Below are 23,808 nucleotides of genomic sequence, written 5' to 3' on the forward strand. Positions count from 1 at the left end.
TTATTTTACAGTGAAGAGCCTACTTCAGACAAAATATAAGACTGTGAAGTCTGTCTATATAAGACAATATAAAATGCTAGCATTAGTCAGTCTTTGTACACAGAAAATGTTTTATGATCTGTCAGTAATTCTAACAGACCTGTTTTTAAAAAAAAATCTATCCAGACACTACAGAGCCTTCAAAGCTCACAGGTATAAAGCTACTGTTATTCTACAATACTGTGTTGTCACACCTGTTTTACTCCCCCTTCACCAAAAGTAACAACTTACCCCACACACGATTTGGTCCAATGAGTGAATGCAAGGATCTTTAATTTCTTTCTACACACTCATAATAAAAAATTTTCTAGAATACAAGTGAAATAAAGCTTAATTTTACTCCTAATGGTGTGTTTAGTGTTATACAAAAATAAAAAAGAAAATATAGCCTTCCTATTTTTGACAACTACAATCTAACCAGTTACTTGTTATTTATGTTATTCATGTTTACCTGCAAAAAATTGATCTATATTACACCGAACAAGCTAAAAACATAGTAAGACTGCTTTCACCGCTTGCTCAAAAGAAACATGAATGGAATAAGGCACAAAGTATGTCTAGCTGAATCTGCAATGGAAATTCAGCTTACTGTGTAATCATAATGGTTCCTATCTTAACCTTACTGCATTCAGAAAGGGCTTTCCTATGGAGTTAAAACAGGATATTTCTTGCTCTATAGATTTAGCCAGTTCATTTCAATTTTATGCTCAAACTAAACAGACAAAAAGCCCATTTAAAATGTCCTGTTATGCAAAATACATTTTTAAAAGCCTGTAGGTATATAAGCATATATGCTATATAAAAGCATATATGTAAACAAATCTGTGTTAATATGTATACAGGGAGGCAAAGAGAAGACTTAAAAATGGACTGATTTGTCAAAGAGGGTTTTTATGCTTGGATTCTGTGATGAAGAAAGCTGGATTTATGGGCAACATGTTTAAAAAGGAATAACCTTGCATGACTATGGAGAATATATTAACCAGACATGAATCTCTTTAAAACTTATTTTAAGGCTTTTCTTTTGTCTAAGTCCCACAAGTTAATAAGACCATCTTAATATTGTTCAATGGAAACTAGGTCAAATCACAGAGAAGAATCAAGTAACTCGTTTTTGTTCTCTTATTTATCCTAGCATCAGGTTTGCAGCTATGGAAGTACTCTGGGATCATCAGTGGATTACAGTTCTAAGTTTTCTACAAGATCTAGCAGTTATACCTAAAATCCTCTGGAAAAGACTTAGATGTCTCAAATCATGTGCCCTACTACTCAAAATTAATATTTAAACACAAGAAAGCATGTCTTGTATTTAGAGGCATTTGTCTCTATTTCCATGATTCCCAAAGAAAGCTGAGAGGTTATGTTTACGTTCAGTAAATTCTAAGTACAGGTAAATAGGTTAAAAAGCATAACGTATTTCCTCTAGATTTCTCTGAAGACAAGGAAGAGAAGATGGGTTGAAGATAAATTAGTTAATTAAACATCAAGTGAAAGACAACATTACAAAAATGAGATTTTTATTGTTGCAAGAATTCCAAGGAGCTGTCTGAAAGGCTTTGACACTAATTGAAAATAGACTACAGAATCAATTGCTTCTGCAGTCAATGAGGAGGAACATTTTAATTGAATTATAAGACAATATATACATTCTTCAAAACACTTTGACACTTGTGAAAATGGCCAGCACCTGGACTTATCTTTGTCAGAAAGGCACAGACAGATGGAGGCTGAGCAAGTTCTCATATTACTATGACAACAGTTTATTTATTTCAAGCCCACTTCATGGGAAACAGCAATACCTCAAAAGTTTTAAGAAACAAAGTACTTGTCATGTTAAAAGTAAATAGACCCCAGTAGTGCTCTAGTAATCAAGAATAAGCGAGATACGCCTACTCTTTTCAGTATTACGTGCAGACATATTTGCAGAAAAGCTAAACACTGGATTATGTCACCAGCAACATGAAACAATACTGTATTCCACTGTTCATTAAGAATATAAAAAAATCAGACTGCATAAAGGATTTGTGAATAGACATATTGCCAAGGAAGTGATTTTGATCCCTTTGCATTTTCTAATTCCCTTATATTTCTTGAAGACCAAGAAGCTTTAATGATGACTTTGATATTAAATCTGCTGATAGAAGAGCTAGTCAAACTTGGATGAAAGTCACAGTCTTCACGGCCACTCTCAAGGCTTTTTCACTACTAAAGCAAACATCAATGGAAAGGAGAATTTGGTGTCAATCCCGTAAGTGTGTGAAATTCACAGTTTATAACCATAACAGTGTTTACGTACAGTATGATGCTTGCTAAACCTAGACTCAGGTCTTAGTTTGATACCTTTAAGTCACTGTTTATTCAATAGCCAAGACAGCTAAACTACTTTCCTTGGTTACAGAAGAACCCCACTGCCAGTTCTTTGGCCAGTTTTCTGATACTACTATCTTACTGAGTTCTGTGCCTAAAGAAAAATTTAAATGGTGCCATTCATCAGTAAATGGAACACTAGATCCCAAAATCTTATCTCTAGTTGCACACCTGACATATAGCAAAGTTGCTTTACTGGAGTTTAAAGGCCGGTGTGTAGATAACCTTACTCAAAGAACTGCAAGTTAATCACACAGTTGGGCAAGTGACATCATCCATAAATTCTTCTGATATAATGGCACCAGCATGCTAATTTATGTGAAGTGATGTCCATTTGCTTATCATGGATTGGAAATTGTTTCACATGAAACAAAATTCTAATGCATCATATGGAGTTATAGCCTATGCTAATTGCTTTTGGCATATTTCCCCTTGTAACCATTTTGCCAGCTCTTAGAGATGTTAAATGCAGCTTTAAGAATGTTTCAAAACAAGGTATTTTCCCTAAAAATTTAAATACACTAGCTTCACTGAGAAGTAATAGAATTTATTTTAATCCATGCACTTATATATGCAACCACAAAACTAATCCATATTCAGATAGAATACAGTATGTGTTAGTATTTATTTAAATACAAACGGATGCTAAAGTTAAAGACTTATTACTAAAATATAAATAGCAAAATTTTGGAAAATAAATATTTAAGAACATGGTTCCTACCTGGTTGGTTTAGAACTTACTAAATCTCGTAGGGAAAACAGAATTCAGGACCAATGAACTCATTTCACCGTTACACTGAAGCCAAACTATATAAATGTCAAGAAAAATCTGAGAATAACCTTATGTTGACAGAGTTTAGGGTTCAAATTCATTCTTTTGCCATCTGTCCAGGGATTCTTTGAATTATTTCTCAACTCAGCTACCAGGGACTCTACTGAGGACATCAGCAGCCATCACACAGTTGGTTCTGTAGCAGTGGGAAGTAATGGAAATGCTGAAGGAAAACCCACCCACTCTTCAGCTAGTCTGGGATCTAAAGCCGACAGTTCTCTTCAGTTCATACAAAAACACTGCCTTAAGTTAGGATAAGCAGTCTGTTAAGTGAGTACAAACTCACACATAATATGACTATTATTATTTAATTATATTTTAGGTCAATTTCTGTTAAATCAATTTCTGTTAAACTGAATTACATCCCTCTATGGCTTTAAACTGGGGCAGCTTCTATTAAGTTTACTTTCTCCTGGGGTTTTCTACGTAAAGACAAATGATAAAGGTCTGGCTACTAAATGAGGGCAGCTATTAAATAAGGATGCCTTGTATTAAAGCTGAATGGTAAAGATATGGCTACTAGTTGAGAAAACCCCTTAGTGAGGGGAGTGTCTTGTATTTTTAAAAAAAACAAGTGTGAAGGAGTAAAAAGAAGGAAACAAACTTTGTTCAATAACTCTGAAAAGATACTCTTTTAAGAAACTAATAGAATGGTCAAAGTTTCATGGCAACTTCCTCTGAAGTTTCTCTTAGAAACCAGTTGTAATTTGATACAGGCTCCTCCTTAATGAAGAAGAGAAAATTAGGCACAGCCCCTGGTTCTGACCAAGAGGTAAAAACTTATCTCAGAAGGACTTGCAATGTGATTTCAGATAGTTGCTGACAAATAAAAATTCTGTCAGCAGTATCCAAGAAGCTTGAGAACTATATATTGTAGTTCAGTTTAGAATTACATCATAATTCCAGAAGGAACACAGTTCAAACAAACTTTTGAGATTATAAACTTCTAGTGTGCATTTTGTTGGGTGGTCTTAGGCTTTTTTTGGGGTGGGGAGTTATACCACTCTGGAGTTCTTAAAATCAGTCTCTGTTTTACTGAGTTTCTACTGCTATTTGAGGAGGAACTTGTTTTTTTACTAGCCCTTACACTGCACTAAGGCATATGTTCTGATGAATACAGATGTAAGACAAATAAAAAAAACACTACTTCATGTATCATGTTGTTTTGTGGTGTTCTAGAGATGTGAAACACTCAAAGACAGCCTAATCTGAGTGCACAAGTGTATTAGTGTAAATTTCCATAATGCAGATGCTGGAATAAAACCCAGCCATTTCATAAAAGCAGTCCTTCAATTTCAGACAGTTCCTGGTGTTTTTTACAATGAGTACTTGCAGCATTTTTATATACACTAAAATGTTTACCAACAATGAGGTTATACTCTTCCGCATTTGATGTGATGGCTGATGAAAATATGCAGAGACTCTCTCCTCTGCCTTGTTCACTATTCCTTATATGAAACACAGTGGGCCACCTTGGAGCCAAAGTAGTTTGCAGCAACTTAGCCAACAGGAAAAATCTGTTTAGCTGAGGGCTTATACTTGGTCTTCACTAAACATCTGTTAGATTTCATAAAAAGAATGTTGAAGATAATATACCTCTTCATTTTCAAGTGCACTTGAGAACAGATGCCTTTTTAAAACTGAAATGATATGATCCAAATTTTCTCAAAAATTCATTTTTAACTTGTTTTTAATTTGAATGATGTATTTTTTAACCCGAAAGACATATATTTCTGTGATCTCTGGAAGACAGAACTCAAGTTAGCAGAATATCAATATATCAGTTGCCACGTAAGAGATCACACAGACCAACTTTGACACAATTTTACCTGAAGTTATATTGCTCACTTTAACTGTTAAAGAAATACGGCGCAAAAATATGTCTTGATTGAAATACCTAACCAATGCACAGGTTTTATGGTTTTCAGTGACCGGGAACAAATACTAGGGAATTAGATGAATCTGTTAAAGTACTGAAAGACAAATATTTTTGTAGTTGTCCAAAGTTAGATGTACCCAGCAGAGATCTATTGTGGATGTGGAGAAATAAAATAGAAAGTTCCTATCAATCTGTGTTCAGTACAGAGGGAATACCACTTGCTATCTTGTTTTGTTCACACATGTCAAAGGTCAATCCAACTGACACGTTATGAGCCTTCTTCCAGGTTTAGGCAGGGAATGGAGACGAGTGATAGAACTATTATGAACAAAGAAGCAGGTTGTGTCACTGCAGTTCATTCAGTTATATCCATTTAGACAAGAAAATTATGGCTTCATTTTCTGTACAGGATTTGGTCTAGTCTACCTAGGATTCTACCTTTTCAAGAAGAGAACATATTTCAAGTATTTCAGAACACAAAGGTACAGTTGAAGGGATGGCACACTTTTTAAGCCTGGTTTTGCTGAGTTACAATCTAACTTTCTGCATAGAATACATTTAAATTAATCTCAATGAGAGATTATTATTAATAGTAATGAGAGATTTTTTTACCTGGTCTAGTGGGACATGTATCCATGGCAGGGGGGTTGGAATTAGATGATCTTTAAGGCCCCTTCCAACCCAAACCATTCTATGATTCTATGATTAGAGTTTTATTAAATTGGTATAAACCCAGAGTACATCTAATTAATTCAAATAAATTATTATGGATTCATAACAGTGTAAATGAGAACAGAAAGCAGCATAACATGCACAGGCTTAGGATAAAGAGAATGATGACTGATATATATATGTATTTGATAATGGAGGGGACCCTACACTGAAAGAAATACTTTAAATAGTCATAAACATTTTACAGATGAAAGAAAAGGAACTGATTGCTTTACCACATGAGGTTTTTATCTTTACCTGACAATCTCATTATTCACAGAAATGGCTTCCAGGTATTTCTTCAGTGCATAATAATTATGGATATATTTCCGAACATAATAGCCTCGCCATCTTTTCTGAATCTAGAGGAAATAAAAATTTGCTTAGTATACTTCAAATCAAAAGTTTGTATGCATATCAAATATATGTTGTATTTCCCAAATAATACAGTTTCCTTAAAAGTGATATCAAGTAGAAGCACCAATATGTTTCAGAGAAGAAACTGAGGGTAGGATGTAACATATTATAGTTAAATGATGATATGAATTTATTATTAAATGGCAACACTAAAAAAATAATCTTGAGCTTTAAACTACTGTGTATATTCGGGTCTGGCAATGAAAAGAAGTGCAATGCTACTGCAAGTGGCATTGCTCTATGTAAGAACACTAAAAATCAGACAACAGAAGTGCCTTTTCTCAGGTACAACACGCATTCCCTACATTCCCAAATGTCTATTTGTTGCACACTAATTATAATCTTCTCACAAAATACTATTGCCCCTGCCTAACAGATAAAGCTTAAAATGGAAAAGGAAACCTATTTATCTGTAGATAGTCCTAAAGTTGTATTAAGAATAGAAATTAGGTAGCATCCTCCACCAGAAAGGATTCAGATTTTGGTGCATTTTAAAAAGCATCAGCTAATATAAAAATAAAAAAGAAGGGAAAAATAATACTTGGTCTAGCCTGACTTTCCCCAAGAATTTATTTCAACAAAACAGTTTAAACATCCTCTGATGATTAAAAGTTCTAATCATAATGTTTCTGAAATCATTACGGGTTTGCTGGGTTTCTGTTTTGTGGGAAGCGAAAGTATTAATTAGGTAAAAGATTATCAGTACTACCATTTAGTTAGTCATATTTATCCTTATGCCATGGCGTGTACATGTGCAAGATGTAACTTGCTGTATTCAGTCGTGTTGAGGGCAGCCCTAACTCCTCATTTTCTTTCCCATAAAAGGTCAGTGTATTCTAGATCAATGCATCCAAAAAACAGATTGATGACCTTTTCATCTGTTCTCAGTGCCTAGTTCCTCTTTCTTTACAGTCTTCTGTGCTTGAACTTACTTATCTTCCTGCAAAATATTGTATACTTCCTCCCAGGCATTTTGTCTCCTTTTTTTCTCAATGTATTTCTAAATTAATCTCCCAATTTCTATCTTCTAGTCTGCATTACCTTCACTCCTACTCCAATGTTCACTTCTTTGACCTTTACAGCTTTGAAATCTTAAGAGACATAAAAGCTGAAAGGCAGAATCTACATTGAAAAAGCAAGAAGACTGAGGTCTTACATCCAGAAGCAACTCCAAGGTGAGAAACTACTCACCTTCACTAAGTGCGTGCTATAATTTGACAAGAGCTCTGGCTGCTAGACTTTTCAAGAACTTAAACTCTTCAGTGTATCTACACAGAATGCTTTTCTTTTTTTTAACTTTGCACCAACCCTTCTCTTGCCAGAACCAAGGTATGACTTGGTAAATGGAGTGCAATCCATGTATTTGCATCAGGTTTTTTTTCTTACCCTATCATTTATTCCAAAGAAGCATGTGAAAAAAAAGGAAAAAAGGGTGTCATGTTATGTTGTGTTTGATTCAGGAAGAATGCAAGGGAAAAAAATCTGCCCACTGCTCAGACTGTCACTCAACCTTTGCACTCAGTGACTTCACAGCCTGCATCATCAAGTCTTGGAAGTGCTCTTCAGTAATAGGCAAAATTCTCTCTACTCCTTCCAGTTCCATTGTGGTCCAACTCTGTATCAACATGATAAGGTTATTGCAATTTTCCATCTCGTGCCATTTCCTGAGCTGTAAACAGTAACACACTGGAACAATCTATAAGCAGACTAAGGCAGGATTGCATATTTTCATTTTTTTGTCTTTGGTACTATTTTGCAACCACAAAAGCCAAAACACTATTCTTTAAAAACAGACATTCATTCTTAACTGATGGCACCTTGTGGTACAGTTGTGATTATCTCTTTATGTGAGATTTAACATAAGTATCACAGGAAAGCTTTCAGAAAGTGTAGGTAATGTGTCACCAAGACAATAAAATGATGCACTAAAGCTATTAGGAAAAAGAGGATATCTACTTTTAGTGTTAGTACACTATCCTATTTCCCCCTTGTGCATCACCATGTACTTTTACTCTCTTCTCAAATAAGACTCAGAACTAATTAAAAAGTTGGTATTTTCTTTTACCTATGGGTGTTGTTTGTTTGGGTTTTTTTGAATAATAAGAGTTTGGACCTTTTGACATTGTTAGAATATGAATAAATAATAGTTATGTGAGCAGCTGAACATGCGAACAAGAAAGGTTAAGAACTAGAAATACTTCTTTTCGCTAGGTGATAGTAAATTTCATACTCTTTGCAACTCCACTTTCTCATACACAAGCTTATTGGGTTAAAAAGGGATAGAGAAAGAGCAAAGAATGAGTATGCCTTCAGAGATCTGGGATTAAGCAAAATCCTTTGCATGTGAATAAGGATCTTAGCTTTGTTTTTCTGTTTGGCTTCAAAATGTCTCAACAAGAGCAACTTGGCTCCCATATAGCTATGTGCTCATTAATGCAGGATTATGGTCCCTTTGAAACTCCTTCTGACAGTCTTCACCTCACATTTATAAATGCAGAACTGGGTATTTCTGGGTTAAAGGATCAAAACTCGAACCAAAAGACAAAAGACTCAAATTGTATAAAGCTATAATTATCTCCAGTGGGCTCAGTGTACCAATTAAATGCTGCATTCTACCTTTATTTACACCACTTTCTATTCAGAATGACCTCACTGATTTCAGTTGAATTAAACATAAGAAAAACTGCATTATGTCTTAAATTATTTTATGCTAGATTCCTGTACATCAGAGATCACGAAACTGAACACTAATCTTTTTGGAAAACAACATTTTACACATAGTTTCTGATGATGTTGATATTTTCAGTGTGAAAGTTCTAAATATTTGTTTGTATAAGGAAGTATAACGTATTACAACTATATTCTTTTTTAATTCCAAGGTGAATGTTTAAAAAATTCTTGGAAAAAAAAGAGACAAGTGTGTATGCCCTTCAAAGTAATTAGCAAGTTTCAACAGTGATTGGTACAAAACAATTATTGTCATTGATCAGCACTGAACAGATAATTTTAAACAAAGTCATTGTGTGCTCAGCAGATTACAGCTTGTTAACGGGCAAGTTCTAAATGACCTCTTAAGCTAGTCAAATCAATGATGCATATTCCTCATTAAGTAACATCAAAATGTAAGTGGTCTTATAAATAATGTTTATTTTAAGTACTAAAACAAATGGCAAATCCTTGATATATCAAAAGCCATCTGCTCATGGAAATATTCTTTTTCATAGGATTACTTTTGTTACTGGAAATTTATAGCAACCTTAAATCTTTTAAGAGAGAGAATCATATTCTGACCTAGTACTCAAAACTGAAATTGATTAAAACAAGTTCTCTGATTTAATTTAAAAAGGTGAAACTGATAGTTCTGGTTACAACTAAATGCAACCCAGAGAGACAGAGATGTAGACTGATTTCAAAACTATGAGCATGGGTTCACCCTCAATGATACTTCACTTCCCCAAATCAAAAGTGCATTTCTAATCAGTGACTATAAACTGAAATAAGTAATTTAATAATACTATGAGGTAAAACTAAGTGATTAGATAGAAAAATGTATGCATTTATTGTTATATTTTCAGAACACTGAAGTATATTAATCATGAATCAAGCTCACAATGTGTGAATATGAGGCACTGTTGGCATAGGAAACGTAAAGTCTGGCCACGTATCTTTTGTCAAGAAACTCAACAGGACTTATTCTCTGTTATTCTGGACCTTAGTTAGCTCTTCAAAAAACAGATAACAGCAAAAAAACCCCAACCCATTCAGTGTTTCAGAATAGTAGCATTTTAAATCTGCTCTGCAGATACGGCTGCAGAAGATTTAGACAGAGGAGAATCGGATGCTGACATTTGCAACTAAATAAAGATCTGCTCTATTGTTTTGTACTGATTTAATTTTCCATTAAAGAAAAAGACATGACTGAAAAAATGGTACTTTGAAGATTTATATCACCTAATGATTCAACATTATATTTCCATTACAAATGAATGGGAACACATTCATTTTCTTTTAAAAATGAAAGACCAAATGCAAAACTCCATTTGACCAGAATACATAATTACCTCTGAAATTTGGTCTTCAAATGCCTTCTAAAAGTACACAGCCAACTTTTAAAAGCTGGCTTACATATTGTGTTCTCTCACTGACTTCAGCTGCGTGAGTATATGTTTATCCAGTGTGACACACTTTCAAACTAGATAACTAAGGAATAAACTAAACCCCCCAAAAAGCGATTTTTTTGAGGAATTAGATTGCTGTTAAACACCTTCAGCTCTCTAAAATGCACCAAATGTAACATTCTATTTTGTACCTTTGAGACAATCAGCACTAACTTAAAAACCTGATGGGAACACTTCTCTTGAGTCTGAGTTATTCTGGAAACAGAAGGGTCACAAAATTAAAATCTATTCTGAGAATCTTCCACTCGACATGAGTTTCCATGGGTTACTCTCCATCCCCACCACATTCCTACATTTGGTAGAATTCATTTGGTAAGATGCCTTGCCTAAAAAGATTCAGGCTTCTAAAGTAATGCAGGTTTATTCCATAAAAGAAAATAATGAGGTAAGATAAAGATTTCATCCCAAGATTTATCTCATGTCCTTCCCATGTTTGTTTTACATATTGGCTAAAGTGCAGTTCCAACATTTAGGAAAAAATTGCTAATTTCTAATTAAATATATTTTTCTGTTTTCCCTATAACAAACTTAATTTGTTGTATATTTATTACAGTGCAAGGACTGTTTATACTCTCCTTCATCTACCAAAATTCACTCATAATATCATCAATGAGATCAGTGTAGTTCCACCTCTATATTTAGGCAATGAAATTGTCCTGTGCTCTCTGAGTAACTCTTTTGAGATTCAACACATCAAATGATATGCACTAACAAAAGGAAAAACACAGTCACATCAATAAATATAAAAGCCCTATAGTTTGTCAGAATTGCAAATATATGTCTATATTTTTAAGAATACTCACAGATAGAATGTTTGGGAGTTTTATCAGTATGGTGTATGATAAGGTACAATGAACATTTAAATTGGGCAAGACACATGCAGATCCCTTACATTCAGCTGCAGTTTTCAAATACAACACAGACCACTGAGTGTAACTTTAATTTTTAACTATGTACTATTTCCCGCTGTTGCCATCAGCATATCAATCAAGTGTATATTATTCTGGTTTGCTCATTGTATTAAAAGCAAATTCGGAGCACAATTGACTTTTCATTTGTTTAACAAGTGAAGAAATATTTACCCTGACAGCCATTTCATTGTAGAAATTCATCTTCATAATAAAATATGCTGTCTGTGAATCAAGGAAAAAAAAAGATGGCATATATTTCAGTTACACAAAGACAGTGCCCCTATTTTTACATATAAAAGATAAGAATCTTTATACATAATACATAATAAGAGTTCTAGGCTTAGAGAGAATAAAATCAAACTTTGTATTGAAGAGATAGGCTTCCTAATACATAATGCAGGCTTAACCAGAAAAATCTATGGTAGTCAAACTAGGAGCTAATGGAGATATATGATCATAAAATGCTCTCCGCTGAGTTTGATAATCAATGGTGCTCTACTGAGAGTAGAATAACAAAGCAGAAATATTCACAAGTGCTGGTGACACGTAGTATTGTATGATTTATTCACTGGGGTTCTTTTAGCCAAAACTCACAGAAACATAAAAGGAATTCATATTTCAAGACGTCTGGTTTAATGAAAAATTCAAAGAAATGCTGTCTTCAGTCGAAATCGTTCAAGGATACGGATGCGGTGATGGAGCAAAATTGTGCCTTCCAACCATCTGTACTAAATGTTATGTACTTAGCTGCCTCCCAAGTAATCCTTGGGAATTTTGTTTCATTTAATATTCATTTTAACATCATAAAATCATAAATACAATGATACCATGTTACAGTGAATCCCCTGATATAGAAAACATTTCCTGAAGTCCTGGTTTCCTTCCAGAAAGTAGAATTCCTCTCATAGTGAATGAATCCCCTATTATACTAAGCAATCACTTGGCAGCATAGGTTATTTTAATGGATACATCACTTTAAACTAAGCTTTCACATCTGTTCCGCCCTCTAATTACAAATGCAAAATGAACATAATTCACAATTGTATCATAAAAAGTAAAATATAAGTACTTTGAATGCAAGAGTATGTCCTTTATTTAGCACAACATGCAGCTTTTATGTGTTTCTCATGTTTTAGACACAAATCAAAGGCAAAAGTGCTTTCCCCTGATATAGTGATTTTCTCCCCCATGGCAAACAGGAATTCACTATAAAAGGGTTTCACTGTAATTAGTGTTATTTGAATTGCCTAGTCTGATCCAAAGCAAATTGTCTGTGGAGAGCAGCAGGACTGGATTATTTATCAACAGTCTGGGCAATTAAGAAACAGTTGGCTGCAATATGTTATTTACAAATGAACACAATGATGCTACTTCATTTTAAATTCTCTTTCTTCATTACATTAACCAAGGCATAATTCCTGCAGTTTAATTAAGGTGCATTTTAAATGCTCACTTTAATATCACACCAGTCCACTAATAATGGAAACAGTAGAAAAGATATTTCTTATATGAAAGAAAAATGCAGGACTGCTAAATTTCAAAAAAGTTTCACATATATATGTAGATGTATACATACACACACACGTATACATATATATATTTGAGAGAATCTCTGCCCCAAAGGTATGAATTAGAATTGATAGTGGACTCTGTCTCTCCTTTTGTCTCCATAAATGTTTTCTGAGTGATACTAACCGCAGATAACTACTACTGGAGTGAAATAATTGTTGGCAGTACATTCCTAAACTGTTCAATTATTCTGGAGAATAAATCTTATGAAGAGTGATTGAAGGAGCTGGGACTGTTTAGTTTGAGGAAGAGGAGGTTGAGGGGGGACCTCAACACTCTCTGCAACTGATTGAAAGGACATTGTAGAGAGGTTGGTGCTGGTCTCTTCTCAAAGGGATTTAGTGATAGAACAAGAAGGAATGGCTTCAAGATGCAACAGGGTAGGTTTAGACTGGACATTGGGAAAAAATTCTTCACAAAAAGGGTGGTCAGACACTGGAATAGGCTGCCCAGGGAGGTGGTTGAGTCACCATCCCTGAATGTATTTAAGGGTTGTTTAGATATGGTGTTGGGGGATAGGGTGTAGGGGAGAACTTTGTAGTGTAGGGTTGATGGTTGGACTCGATGATCCAACCTGAATGATTCTATGATTAAAATGATACCATTTTGCTTTGCAGCTCATTTTTCTTTCTTTGGAAAAGAATGTAAGTTCTCTTACATTCTCTCTCTCTACCGCACCACCAAATACATAAAGTACACTTCTTATGGAAATTCCTAAACTTAAAAATTATCCTCAGATTTCTGTCCATCAGTGATTAAATAAACAATCTCACACCTTTATTTTATTCTTATCATGTTTGAAGGCTGTGAGCACTTAGGTCTGAACCCGTTCCATTTCATTGGAGAACCTAAATTGGAGACTTAACATTGTTATGATCTTTATATCATTAATACTGAAAGACAGTGGGACCACTTTCCCTGTGAGCTTGGCAACGTATTGAAGGACTCTGCAATTGCATCTGTCTGCTATTTACAGAGATAGTGAATGGTAATTAAGGTCCTAACTTGCATACCTCACTTAGGTGTGAGAAATCCAGGCCTTACCCTACCACTATCTATCACAAGTCAATCCAAATGCAGAATGGCTCAAAGTTGAAACTAGATGATCTTTAAGATTCCTTCCAACCTAAACCATTCTATGATTCTATGATATAATTGTCTTATAACCTTATCCTTCTGCTAAAAGCTAGTGTCACCATCCAGGTTCTTTTGCAAATGGATCTCTTTTCTAATCCTGATTGGAATAGTAAGTACTAGTTCCACTATTACAAGTGATGGAGAATGTGTTCATTCCTATTCACAGAAGCATAGCCATAATTTAGTGCTTCAACCCAAGTCTACATTTATGTGCTTTCCTAGTAAACTAAGGACTCTTTCCTGAGCTGGAGCCTTTCTGGAGAGAAGACTCCTTTCTTAGCTTAAGTGGAATTTCCTGCATTTCAGCTTGTGCCTCTCATTCTTTCACTGTGTGCTAATTCCAAGGTGACATTGCAAGGTTGACTCTCTGGAAAGAATTATCTTGCCATCTCACCCACATGCACCACCTCCACTTCTGAACCACGAAGTCTTTGTGTCCATCTCTGATGTTAATTTACAGGTCTCTGTACTAGTTTAAGTCCATGATTCCAAGATACATTTGAAGCTTTTTGTGTATAAACTGTTGTACTACTTTCTCCTTTTCTGTTTAAAAACATGTTTCAGGATCACCTAAAAATGTGATCCGGTGCTGACTGGTGTTTTCTTTTTCTTTAAGCAGTTAATACAAAGTGACAAATTCAAAGGAGAACCAGAAATTTGATTAAGAGTAGACTGAGAGAAGGAACCAACACATGCCCTAAGTTGGGAACAGGCACGTTTTTTTACAGTGAGAGCAAATAGGCATTTGCTTAATTCCTATTAGACTGGACTACTTAAAACTGGTTGCAATTTATGGTGATGTCAAACCACATCATGTAATATATTCACTTTTTTCAACTGCATCTCCTTCCAAAGTGAGCTGAAAATGTGGCCATCATGCATGCCAGCTTTATATAACAATGAAATGTTAAAATTCCCTTTCCTTTAATAAGTGATTTCTTGACTTTGAGAAATATTGTAAAAAGAAACAGTGACATATATGTTGGCTCATGTTCCAGTGTTTGCCTGGATTTAAAATTCAGACTTTCTCATAGGTCATGCAAGACTTTCAGAATCCAAAACAACAAATATAAATAAGGTATTAAGAAAACCATAGGAGCACAGTTCTTAATTTTAGCTTGAGATTAATATTAGAAAACAAAGCTTTATACCAAGGCTTCTATATTTAGAATATAGAAAGGCACATAACTTTAGTCATATAAACACTATCAATAGGGTTTTTTTTTAACTTAATGTATTTTCACAATCAAAGGAAGAGACACTAGATGAGTAACAAATGAAATACTCGTAGTGATGCACATATGGACAGGCAATCTGATGAGCCTCAGCCTTCGTTATTTTCCGCATCAGTACCACTCACATTTCACAATTTTGAATATAATCATTAAAATGATTTATTATCAAGTAATCATGGGTATTTTGTGCATATGCTTTGCCTTGTTTGCTGGCAGCAGATACCAATCCAATCATTATCAGTGGACAAATTTTAAAGTGACCTTTTTTTTTTAATTTAAGGAAGTATCATGTCAAACGTATCGTGTTTCATAATCAGGAGTCATTACAACAATTATTAGCAAGAGTTCAATGCAAACATTAACAGATCCTTTAACTAAAAGTTGGATCAAGCTTCTGAGAAGATTTTTGTTTCTTTTTAAAATAGTCCAAATTCAGCCATTGACTGAGTCAAGATAGTATAGCAATAAATATAGGGAATGAACTTGAACTTTATATTTAAGTCCACCCTAAAACACACAATATTGACTATAGGGGTCTAAAGGGAGAAAAAAAGTGCCTTTTTATCTGCTACTTGTATGGCTTTCAGGATAGCTTCCAATCAAGTTGTCCTATTGAGTCCTCTCCAATCAAAGATATGGCAAGCATAAAATGAAACATTTGAGGTAAAAACGTGGTTTTCTATGCTGATTGCTGTAAGCTTGCTGAAAAGATTCTGTTTCTCTAGGGTCCTGACTAATACTGGGTAAGTGCCAGTATCCAGAAACTGCATGAATTCATGATCTGATTTAGAATGTGTGTATTAAGTGTGGTCTTGCACAATTTTTTGTCCTAAATTATTCCACAGAACTCAGATTTGCCAAGAGCTTTCCAGTTCGGTCTATTTGAAAAACTACACATGAACCTGGTTTTATTGGTTAAAGTATTTTTTATTTTTATTTTCAGAAGTATGTGTCAAAAATGGAAAGCTGAGGGGGCTTTAGGATGCTAGCCATCTCAGCTTGGTTATTACAGAAAATCTGTACTAATTTGAAAGATTCTATCTTAAAATGTAAGAGTCAGAGTGTTTTTTAAGAAGAGAGGGCAAAAGAAGAAAGAATTAATAAAGAGATGAGATAAAAGATCTCCAACTTCATAGGCACATAGAACAATTGAGGTTGGCAGGAATCTCTGAAGCTCCAAATCATTGCTCAAAGCAAGGTCAATTAGAGCAAGTTGTGCAGGGCTTCATTCAATTGGGTTTTGAGTATCTCCAAGGATGGAGACTCTACAATAACAGCTTGCACTCTCTGGGCAACCCATGCCAGTATTTGATCACCCTCACAGTGAATAAAGCTCTCGTTTATCTTTGAAGGGAATTTCCTATATTTCAGCTTGTGCCTGCTGCCTCATCCTGTCACTGGGCACCAAATCCAAGTGCAGTTGCAGGCTGGCTCTATGGGAAGAATTACCTTGCCTTCTCACCTACAGGGTACCACTCAGAACAGCGCAATGGATGGTAGGCACGGTAATGATGCATTCATTTTGTGTCTTATCTGGACACCACTGTTTTTACAACCTTTATATATAAAAATAAGTCTCAAAAATACGGACTCGGAGGAATGGTTATAAGCTGAAAGAGGGGAGATTTAGATTAGATACTAGAAAGAAATTCTTTACTGTAAGGGTGGTGAAGCACTGGAACAGGCTGCCCAGAGAAGCTGTGGATGGTCCATCCTTGGAGGTGTTCAAGACCAGGCTGGATGGGGCTTTGAGCAACATGGTCTGGTGGGAGGTGTCCCTGCTCACGGCAGGGGGGTTGGAACTGGATGATCTTTGAGGTCCTTTCCAACCTGAACCATTCTATGATTCTATGAAGATAGGAAACTGATTATTATCAACAAAGAAATTAGCATTTCAACATGGAGTGGCCAAAAGATAGCTTCTTACAATTTGAGGGGATTGAAAAATATGTAAACTGGCCACCAACAGACCTTTGTCCTACTTAAGCCCTCTTAAAGACCTAATGATCAGATGCCAAAAACTGACATGCTTCTTATTCTCATCTTGAAAAACACAGAAACACATAAATTGCCTTGTTTCTGAAGTGAAATTCAACACTCTACTATGTTTTAACTGTGAAAAAATGTAGAACTTGAGGGGACGTCATGAGATGACTTCACCTAAACATTGCCCAATGCATACCTAAGACGCCCATAAGCATCTGTCTATCCTCATTTTAAAAACTTGCAGTAGAGGGAATTCCACAACATCTTTTGGCAGTACGTGTCAATGTCTCACATGAAATTGATTTCTTCCTTCCCTTTTCCCAGTAGCTTCACAGATCCTTTCTTTTCATTAACAAATTTTAACATACATTAACATTATCACATCCTTCTTCTTCTAAAGAAGCTTTTCTAGATTAAACAAACCTTCCCTAAACTCAGGGACAATATTCAACTGAAGACCCACTTTTTTCAAAGCAGAACCCAATCCAACCATGCAGCTATCTGCCTTGTATTCGAAAATTAGTGTTTTAGAAGATAGAATGAAAGCTATAGTCTGAAAGGATGATTCATAATTTATTAGTTGAGTCAGGTAAATTGCAAGAGATAAAATCTTTAATTACATCATGGATAGAATTTGGGGAACAATAGACAAGCTTTCTGGAACACAAGTCCTGCTACTTGAAAACATAGTTCAGCAGGAGGCACTTAGGACTTTAGCTTGTAATATATCAGTTATGATGGCTCATTTTTTTGCTTTTTCTTGACTTGTCTGTTTTGACTGAAACACAACAATTTAACCTGAACAAAATTAATCAAGAATAAATGACTAGCAAGTTAAAATCTGTTGTAAAATATTAACACAAATCACAAATTGATAAATTAGAATAGTGAGCTACATATTAAAAACTTAATTGTTTTATGCTAAAGGAAAATTAGTTTCTTCTTAATCTCCTAAACCTGTTAACAGAGGTTTTAGCTTGTGTGCTAGCATACACTTTTGCTGTCTTCAAGTCTGTCAGGGGAATTAGATTGACTGTGATCAGCCGTGTGCCTTAAGGCAAAACCTCAAGTACTTCAAGGTTCATTAAGTAAGAAATTTAAACCACTAAAACATAGAACAGCAACATGTAGACACATTGGCTTATTTTATTTTCAGAATTAAAAGTTCTGCCAGGAAAAAAAAAACTACTCTGAAGAGCTCCAATCCTGCAATTAGCACCATGCGGGCAGGCTTCTGCATGAGCAGATCTCATTGCTGGTTTAGGGACTAATACTCCAGAGCTGCAGACACTTAAACACTGACTTAACTTGACCATTATGAGTAGGTTTACTGAAATTAATGGTGCTTTTCATGATAGTAAAGTACATGTCTGTGTGTATAAAGGATCAAGTTTCAGCTTTTTAGTTTCAACAAGTGAATGAATTAATTTGCATGTGTTCTATAAATAACCAAACAAAATTTTTAAAACTGGTTTTCTACCTCCACCATTTTTCTGAAGTCTCTTCGGCTTTGATAACCTCTCCACCACTTCTGTATAAAAATCACGTTTTTGTTCAGATATCTAAAATGAAATATATTAACAAAATTATTATTATTTTGAGACTTTACAATATCACATAATTTTTTCCTGGTATTAAAAATAATATGTAGTGTATTATCCATACTTATTCCAAACAGAATGCCACTGCAAACATACTTTATACATATACATGTGTGTATATATATATACATACACACTTATAAATCAATATAGACATAGATTTATACATACACACATATTTTGCATTTGAAAAAAACGGGTTACTGCAAACTTACTTATATACTATTTCAGTTATCATTACAGATGTTTAATGAAATAGCCTTACAAATGTAATTTGTATGATAGGTGACTGTATTTTCATAGGTTGTTTTAACGAACATATCTCAGCAGTACAGAGTTTTTTTCAGTCACATGCAGCATTTTCACAGCTTTACAATTTTTAAATTTTTTACAAAACCACAGATATCTGGAAGGGCCTCCTTTTGGAAACCATAGTGTGTCAAAAAAATTTATGTCAATGTTGCTATGGCATTTTACAGAACATAACAATTGTACATGATCTCCCTTTTATAAATGGAGAAAATTATGTAAAGAAAGATTTTTATTAAATAACCTGGTCAAATCCAGCAGTAGAACTTAATTGTTAACAATAAGAGTCCAGTTACCATACACTTACTAGGCAATTTTTCTGTAACAGCCACAATAGCAAAGACAAGAAATGTCTCTGCAAACAACATATCTGAGGGATATTTTCTTTTTTTCCAGTAATGCAAAGATTTCTTAAACAATACTGTGTATCAATTCTGAAGATCATTTATTTCCATGCTAATTATTATCATCATGTCATTTTAATTGCATGCAGTTCTGAAAAAGATTATTGTTTCTTACAGTGTCACAGCGTACACTTCATTCTATTTAAAAGCAGAATAATGGTGAGGGTTTTTTTAAAAATGCTCCCAATTTATTAAAATCAAGTAATACCATAAGAAATCTTGGGGGAAAAAAAAATCAAGATTCAAATACAGATTAAGACGGGCTTAATATGCTACCTCAGATAGGCTCGGACTCTGCATCCTCGAAACCAGCTCTGGATTTTGATAGCAGCTTTGTATTTTATTTTTCTGTCCTCATCTACAGATCTGAAAATATAAAAAACAGTAATAGTTGTCAGCTTGGTATTTTAGTAGCAAAGCTAAAGAATTCTTCTAAATATGTCTTCCTGTCGCAGTTTGTGATCTCTTTCACAAGGTTTTTAAGGTTTTAATTCTATATAGTTCATTAATAGTGGTAGAACAATATGTGAATTAGTTGCTTAGTATAAAGATAGAAATACAAAGAGTATCACAACTTGTACATAATGTAAAGTTTGGGAGAGCTTATTTCTTATTCCCATACCGTACTGAATATCCATGTCAGCATGTCATGGACTTCTTCCATTGTAGGTGAAATATATGGATAATGCTTTAATGACAAATAAGGACGAATGATGACAAAAATCCCATAGCTAGGTATAAAATTGTTTAATGCTAAAATAAGAGAATGCACTAACAGAGCCTCTATATTCTAATGCTTACCCTGACAGTATTTCTCAAGGTACAGGTTTATGGCATTTTTGCCTTGTGCAATCATTGTGCAAGTCTTTTCCTAGCAAGGCGCTTACTCTAAAAAGTCAGTTTAGGAGACCTCATACCTCTGACATAAATAGAGTTCTTCATAATGCATGACAGGAATGTTAGAAAGATCAGAAGAACATTATTAAGATCAGTTAAACCTGTCTATCCACAACCAACATGCAAGATATTACAGTCATCAACCTGCCCTAATTTTAAATGGAACAGGTGTACAGTCCTAAAATAGCAAATGGACTTTGAAAGATAAAGAAAGTTTTCTAATTTGGATATTTACTTTAAGACACTTCAATTACTTTGTTTCTTCTGTGGCAGTAATTGCTAGCAAGAGTACTTAGTTTTCACTAGGGTTGCTTTAAGTCAAGCTGCTCTGGAGGGTCTGTGTGTTCTAGATGTTCTATAGAATTCTGCTTTTAGGTCTTGTTAGGTAGGTAAATAAAGAAACATTTTTATTTTGTCTTAAAGTATGTTTGACACATGGAACTAAATCCTTCAGGTCTTACCATTGAAGGTATTTGAAAACAAGGCAACTCTTACAAAAAAGGGTAAATACTTGGTAATCTATATCCTTCTGCACCTCCTGATGCTTCAGATCAACTCAGATTTTTTGGACAATCTGTTATTTCACTGCAGTATACTGGCTTAATAGAGTAAGCAACCTCTATTTTTATAGTATAATGTATTTTTGTCTGAATGCCCTCAAACTTTTGGTGAATGATGAGTGACTGCCCAGATTACACTGACTCGTGTGTTCACAGCAATCCAGACTTTACAATTTCAACAGATCTATTACATTATGTAGAAAAAGCATAGCTCTGAAAGGGAAATTAAAGCTGCTGTTTGATTTCAAAATACAAATGCTTCAAAAATACTTCAAAGACCACTACAAACTGGACATACTTTAATGCCCAGAATTTATTTGTTAAGTTTAAAAGTTAAATAAGGATCTACAAAAAATCTCTAAACAAGATATTCTGATTTGTTTCAGGATTTTACTGACAGTTGTGTTGAAGTAGTCCAAGGTTTTCACCCTAAAGAACAAAGATCAGATTACTGATCAGCTCTTCAGTTGCTGAGCTGGACTGTTTGAAGCTTCTCATTTAAATTCTCAGCTGAAAATCTGAATTTCAAGAAGCTGATGGATTATAGCCTATCCTTAAAAGGGAAACAATTCACTTTTGGAAAGCTCTGCCAAAAAACAAATCCCCAAACATCAAGCATGCTGCCCTCCAATGGATTTCCATGTCTGGCTCATTCTGCTCTTTCTAACCTGAAATATGTGAAATACAAGCATATTCTGCTGTAACTGATGCTCCTTCAGTGAACTGCTTTGTGTACAGCCACAAGAGTACGAGCTGAAGTTCAGGGAAAGAACAGGAAAACACAACCCTTTATATGCAGTCAGGACTTGAACTCAGTGTAACTTTTAGTGATGTTCGCAAGCTTTGCCATTCATGTTAATGATGTTGTAAATGGATTCTAAAACAAATGATTTATTAATTAGAAAAGACAAAAAAAAAACTTTAATGCTTTTTTTCTGTTTGATATCAGCATAACATGTACAGCAGCAGCAACAATACAGTTGAATAGAAGGGTTTACAGGACAAATCTATCCAATATTAAAATAGGTGTTAAAACATTTTATTTCCTAAAATATGGTCTGATGAAAGTTGGCCACCATCCATCTTAGAAGTTAGAAAACTCAGCAGCACAAACTGTCCCACACGGTGAAGAGAAAGTGTGGGAAAGTAACAGAAGATTGGCGAGGAGGACTGTAAATATCCTCAAGTCACTTGCATGTGGGGTGCTGGAAAACACGTCTATCACACTAATTGTTGTTTAGTTTTGTGTGCTCAACAAGTAGAACATCTGCACTTAGATAACACAGGCCTGGGATGGACTCAGGGGCACCTTATCAAACATGCCTGAGATTCTTGCCCTGCTGTTGAAGAGATCAAAGCCCAGCAGAAAACTCTGCCTGCCTGAATCCTTGAAATACAGCCCCAAACAGCAAGTGGGAGCTCTCTCGCTCCCTCACTCCCTTACTAACAAGGACTTTCTTGCTAATAAGGGCTCTCGCTCCGCGGTGCCTGCATCCCCTGCTTGCCTGCCTCTGCCCAGGTGCTGCTTCGGAGGGTCCCTGATCCACGAGGTATTGAGATTAAATTTGTTCTTTGCCCTTAATCCATGGTTTTGTGGTTGTTCCTGCATCCTGCCTGCATTGGCTCACACAGAAGGGTAAACAGGTGATCTGATTGATCAGCCTGCGACTCTCTACATGGGACATTTTGGATCTTCAGTGGAGTAAACATCTCTTTAACTTATTAGAAAAAGACAAAACAAGTCTCGGGTATCAGGAACTAAAGCTGCATAACCTAATTTAGAAACAGAGCTCAATTTTCAGCCCGGATAACAAACATCAGCACACTCGAGAAGGGGAGGGAGGTTCTCTGTCAATTTCTGTCAATTTCCTTAAATGAAAAATGGTGCCTTTCAACAGGCTAAACTAAAAGTCCAGTAAAAGTTCCAGATTTGAGCCAGGGCAGCAGGGCCTCACAGGCTCAGTGTGAGCAAAACTCTGGGAAGAGCTACCCCAAAGGAGAGCGGGGTCACCTCAGGCTTCCCAGGAGAGGGCCGGCTCCTTGGCCGGGTGTCTGCTCAGATCGCCCCGGCAATGTTCGGGGGGGGCCGCCATCTCGTTGCCGGGGGAGACTGAGGGCTGTCCGCCCCGCCAGCCCCAGCCCAGCGTGAGGAAGCTGAGGAAGCCCGCCACACCACCGGCACATCCTAGTTACCTGTTCCTAAGGAAATACTCTTCCCGCAGCCCCGAGAGCCTCGCCTGGAGCTGGGACAGGGCGGCCATACTCCCTCCCTCCTGCCCGCCCTCCCGACGCCGCCACCATGGCAACGGGACCGTACCACTCCGCGGGGGCGCGGGGGTGGCCATCGCCACGGCAGCTCTGCCGGTAGGGAACGGCTGGGGGGACGGCGGCAGCGGCAGCCCGGCGAAGCGGGACCGGGAGAGAAGTGGAGGTAAGGCAGGTAGTGCTGGAGGAGACGCGGCGCCCCTAGGCAGCGGGCCAGACAGGGAGGGGAAGAGCTGAGATGGTCGCGCCCGGCTTCCTCCCGGTGCCGCAGCTGCTTCCGGGCTCTCAACATGGGGGACTGAGGAGCAGTGCTGGCTGCCCGCGTCCTCCCCTCCGGCCCCCGCGGGACAGCTCCCGGCCCCCGCCCCGTCTCCCCTCGGCCCAGTCTCTGCGAAGCGGCGCCAGCCTCCCCGGGGAGCGGCCGGGGGAGGCGCCGGGTTCATGTTCCGGGTCGCTGAGCCTACCTCGACCCGAGCTCAGGCGGCGAGAAAGAGCTGGTAAGCCCAGGCCC

General features: G+C 36.2%; 2 protein-coding genes across 3 annotated transcripts in view; one reads left to right on the forward strand and one right to left on the reverse strand.

Moving 5' to 3' along the window:
- The window catches only part of SPATA17 (spermatogenesis associated 17), an 87,398-nt gene extending 64,105 nt beyond the window's left edge, over window positions 1-23,293 (reverse strand). The window contains exons 1-5 of the mRNA XM_014950601.1: window positions 23,226-23,293; window positions 19,852-19,941; window positions 18,742-18,823; window positions 11,506-11,556; window positions 6,087-6,190 (exon numbers count right to left, since the gene is read on the reverse strand). Coding sequence (XP_014806087.1) covers window positions 6,087-6,190; window positions 11,506-11,556; window positions 18,742-18,823; window positions 19,852-19,941; window positions 23,226-23,293 — 395 coding nt within the window. The remainder of the gene's footprint in view (window positions 1-6,086; window positions 6,191-11,505; window positions 11,557-18,741; window positions 18,824-19,851; window positions 19,942-23,225) is intronic.
- A 277-nt stretch (window positions 23,294-23,570) lies between these two features.
- Window positions 23,571-23,808, forward strand: part of GPATCH2 (G-patch domain containing 2) — a 120,614-nt gene continuing 120,376 nt past the window's right edge. For both annotated transcript variants that reach the window (XM_014951154.1, XM_014951155.1), the window contains exon 1: window positions 23,571-23,794. In XM_014951154.1, the coding sequence (XP_014806640.1) occupies window positions 23,739-23,794 (56 nt within the window). In that variant the 5' untranslated portion in view covers window positions 23,571-23,738. The remainder of the gene's footprint in view (window positions 23,795-23,808) is intronic.

This window comes from Calidris pugnax, unplaced genomic scaffold (assembly GCF_001431845.1).
Source record: "Calidris pugnax isolate Ruff unplaced genomic scaffold, ASM143184v1 scaffold24, whole genome shotgun sequence".
Classification (NCBI taxonomy): Eukaryota; Metazoa; Chordata; class Aves; order Charadriiformes; family Scolopacidae; genus Calidris; species Calidris pugnax.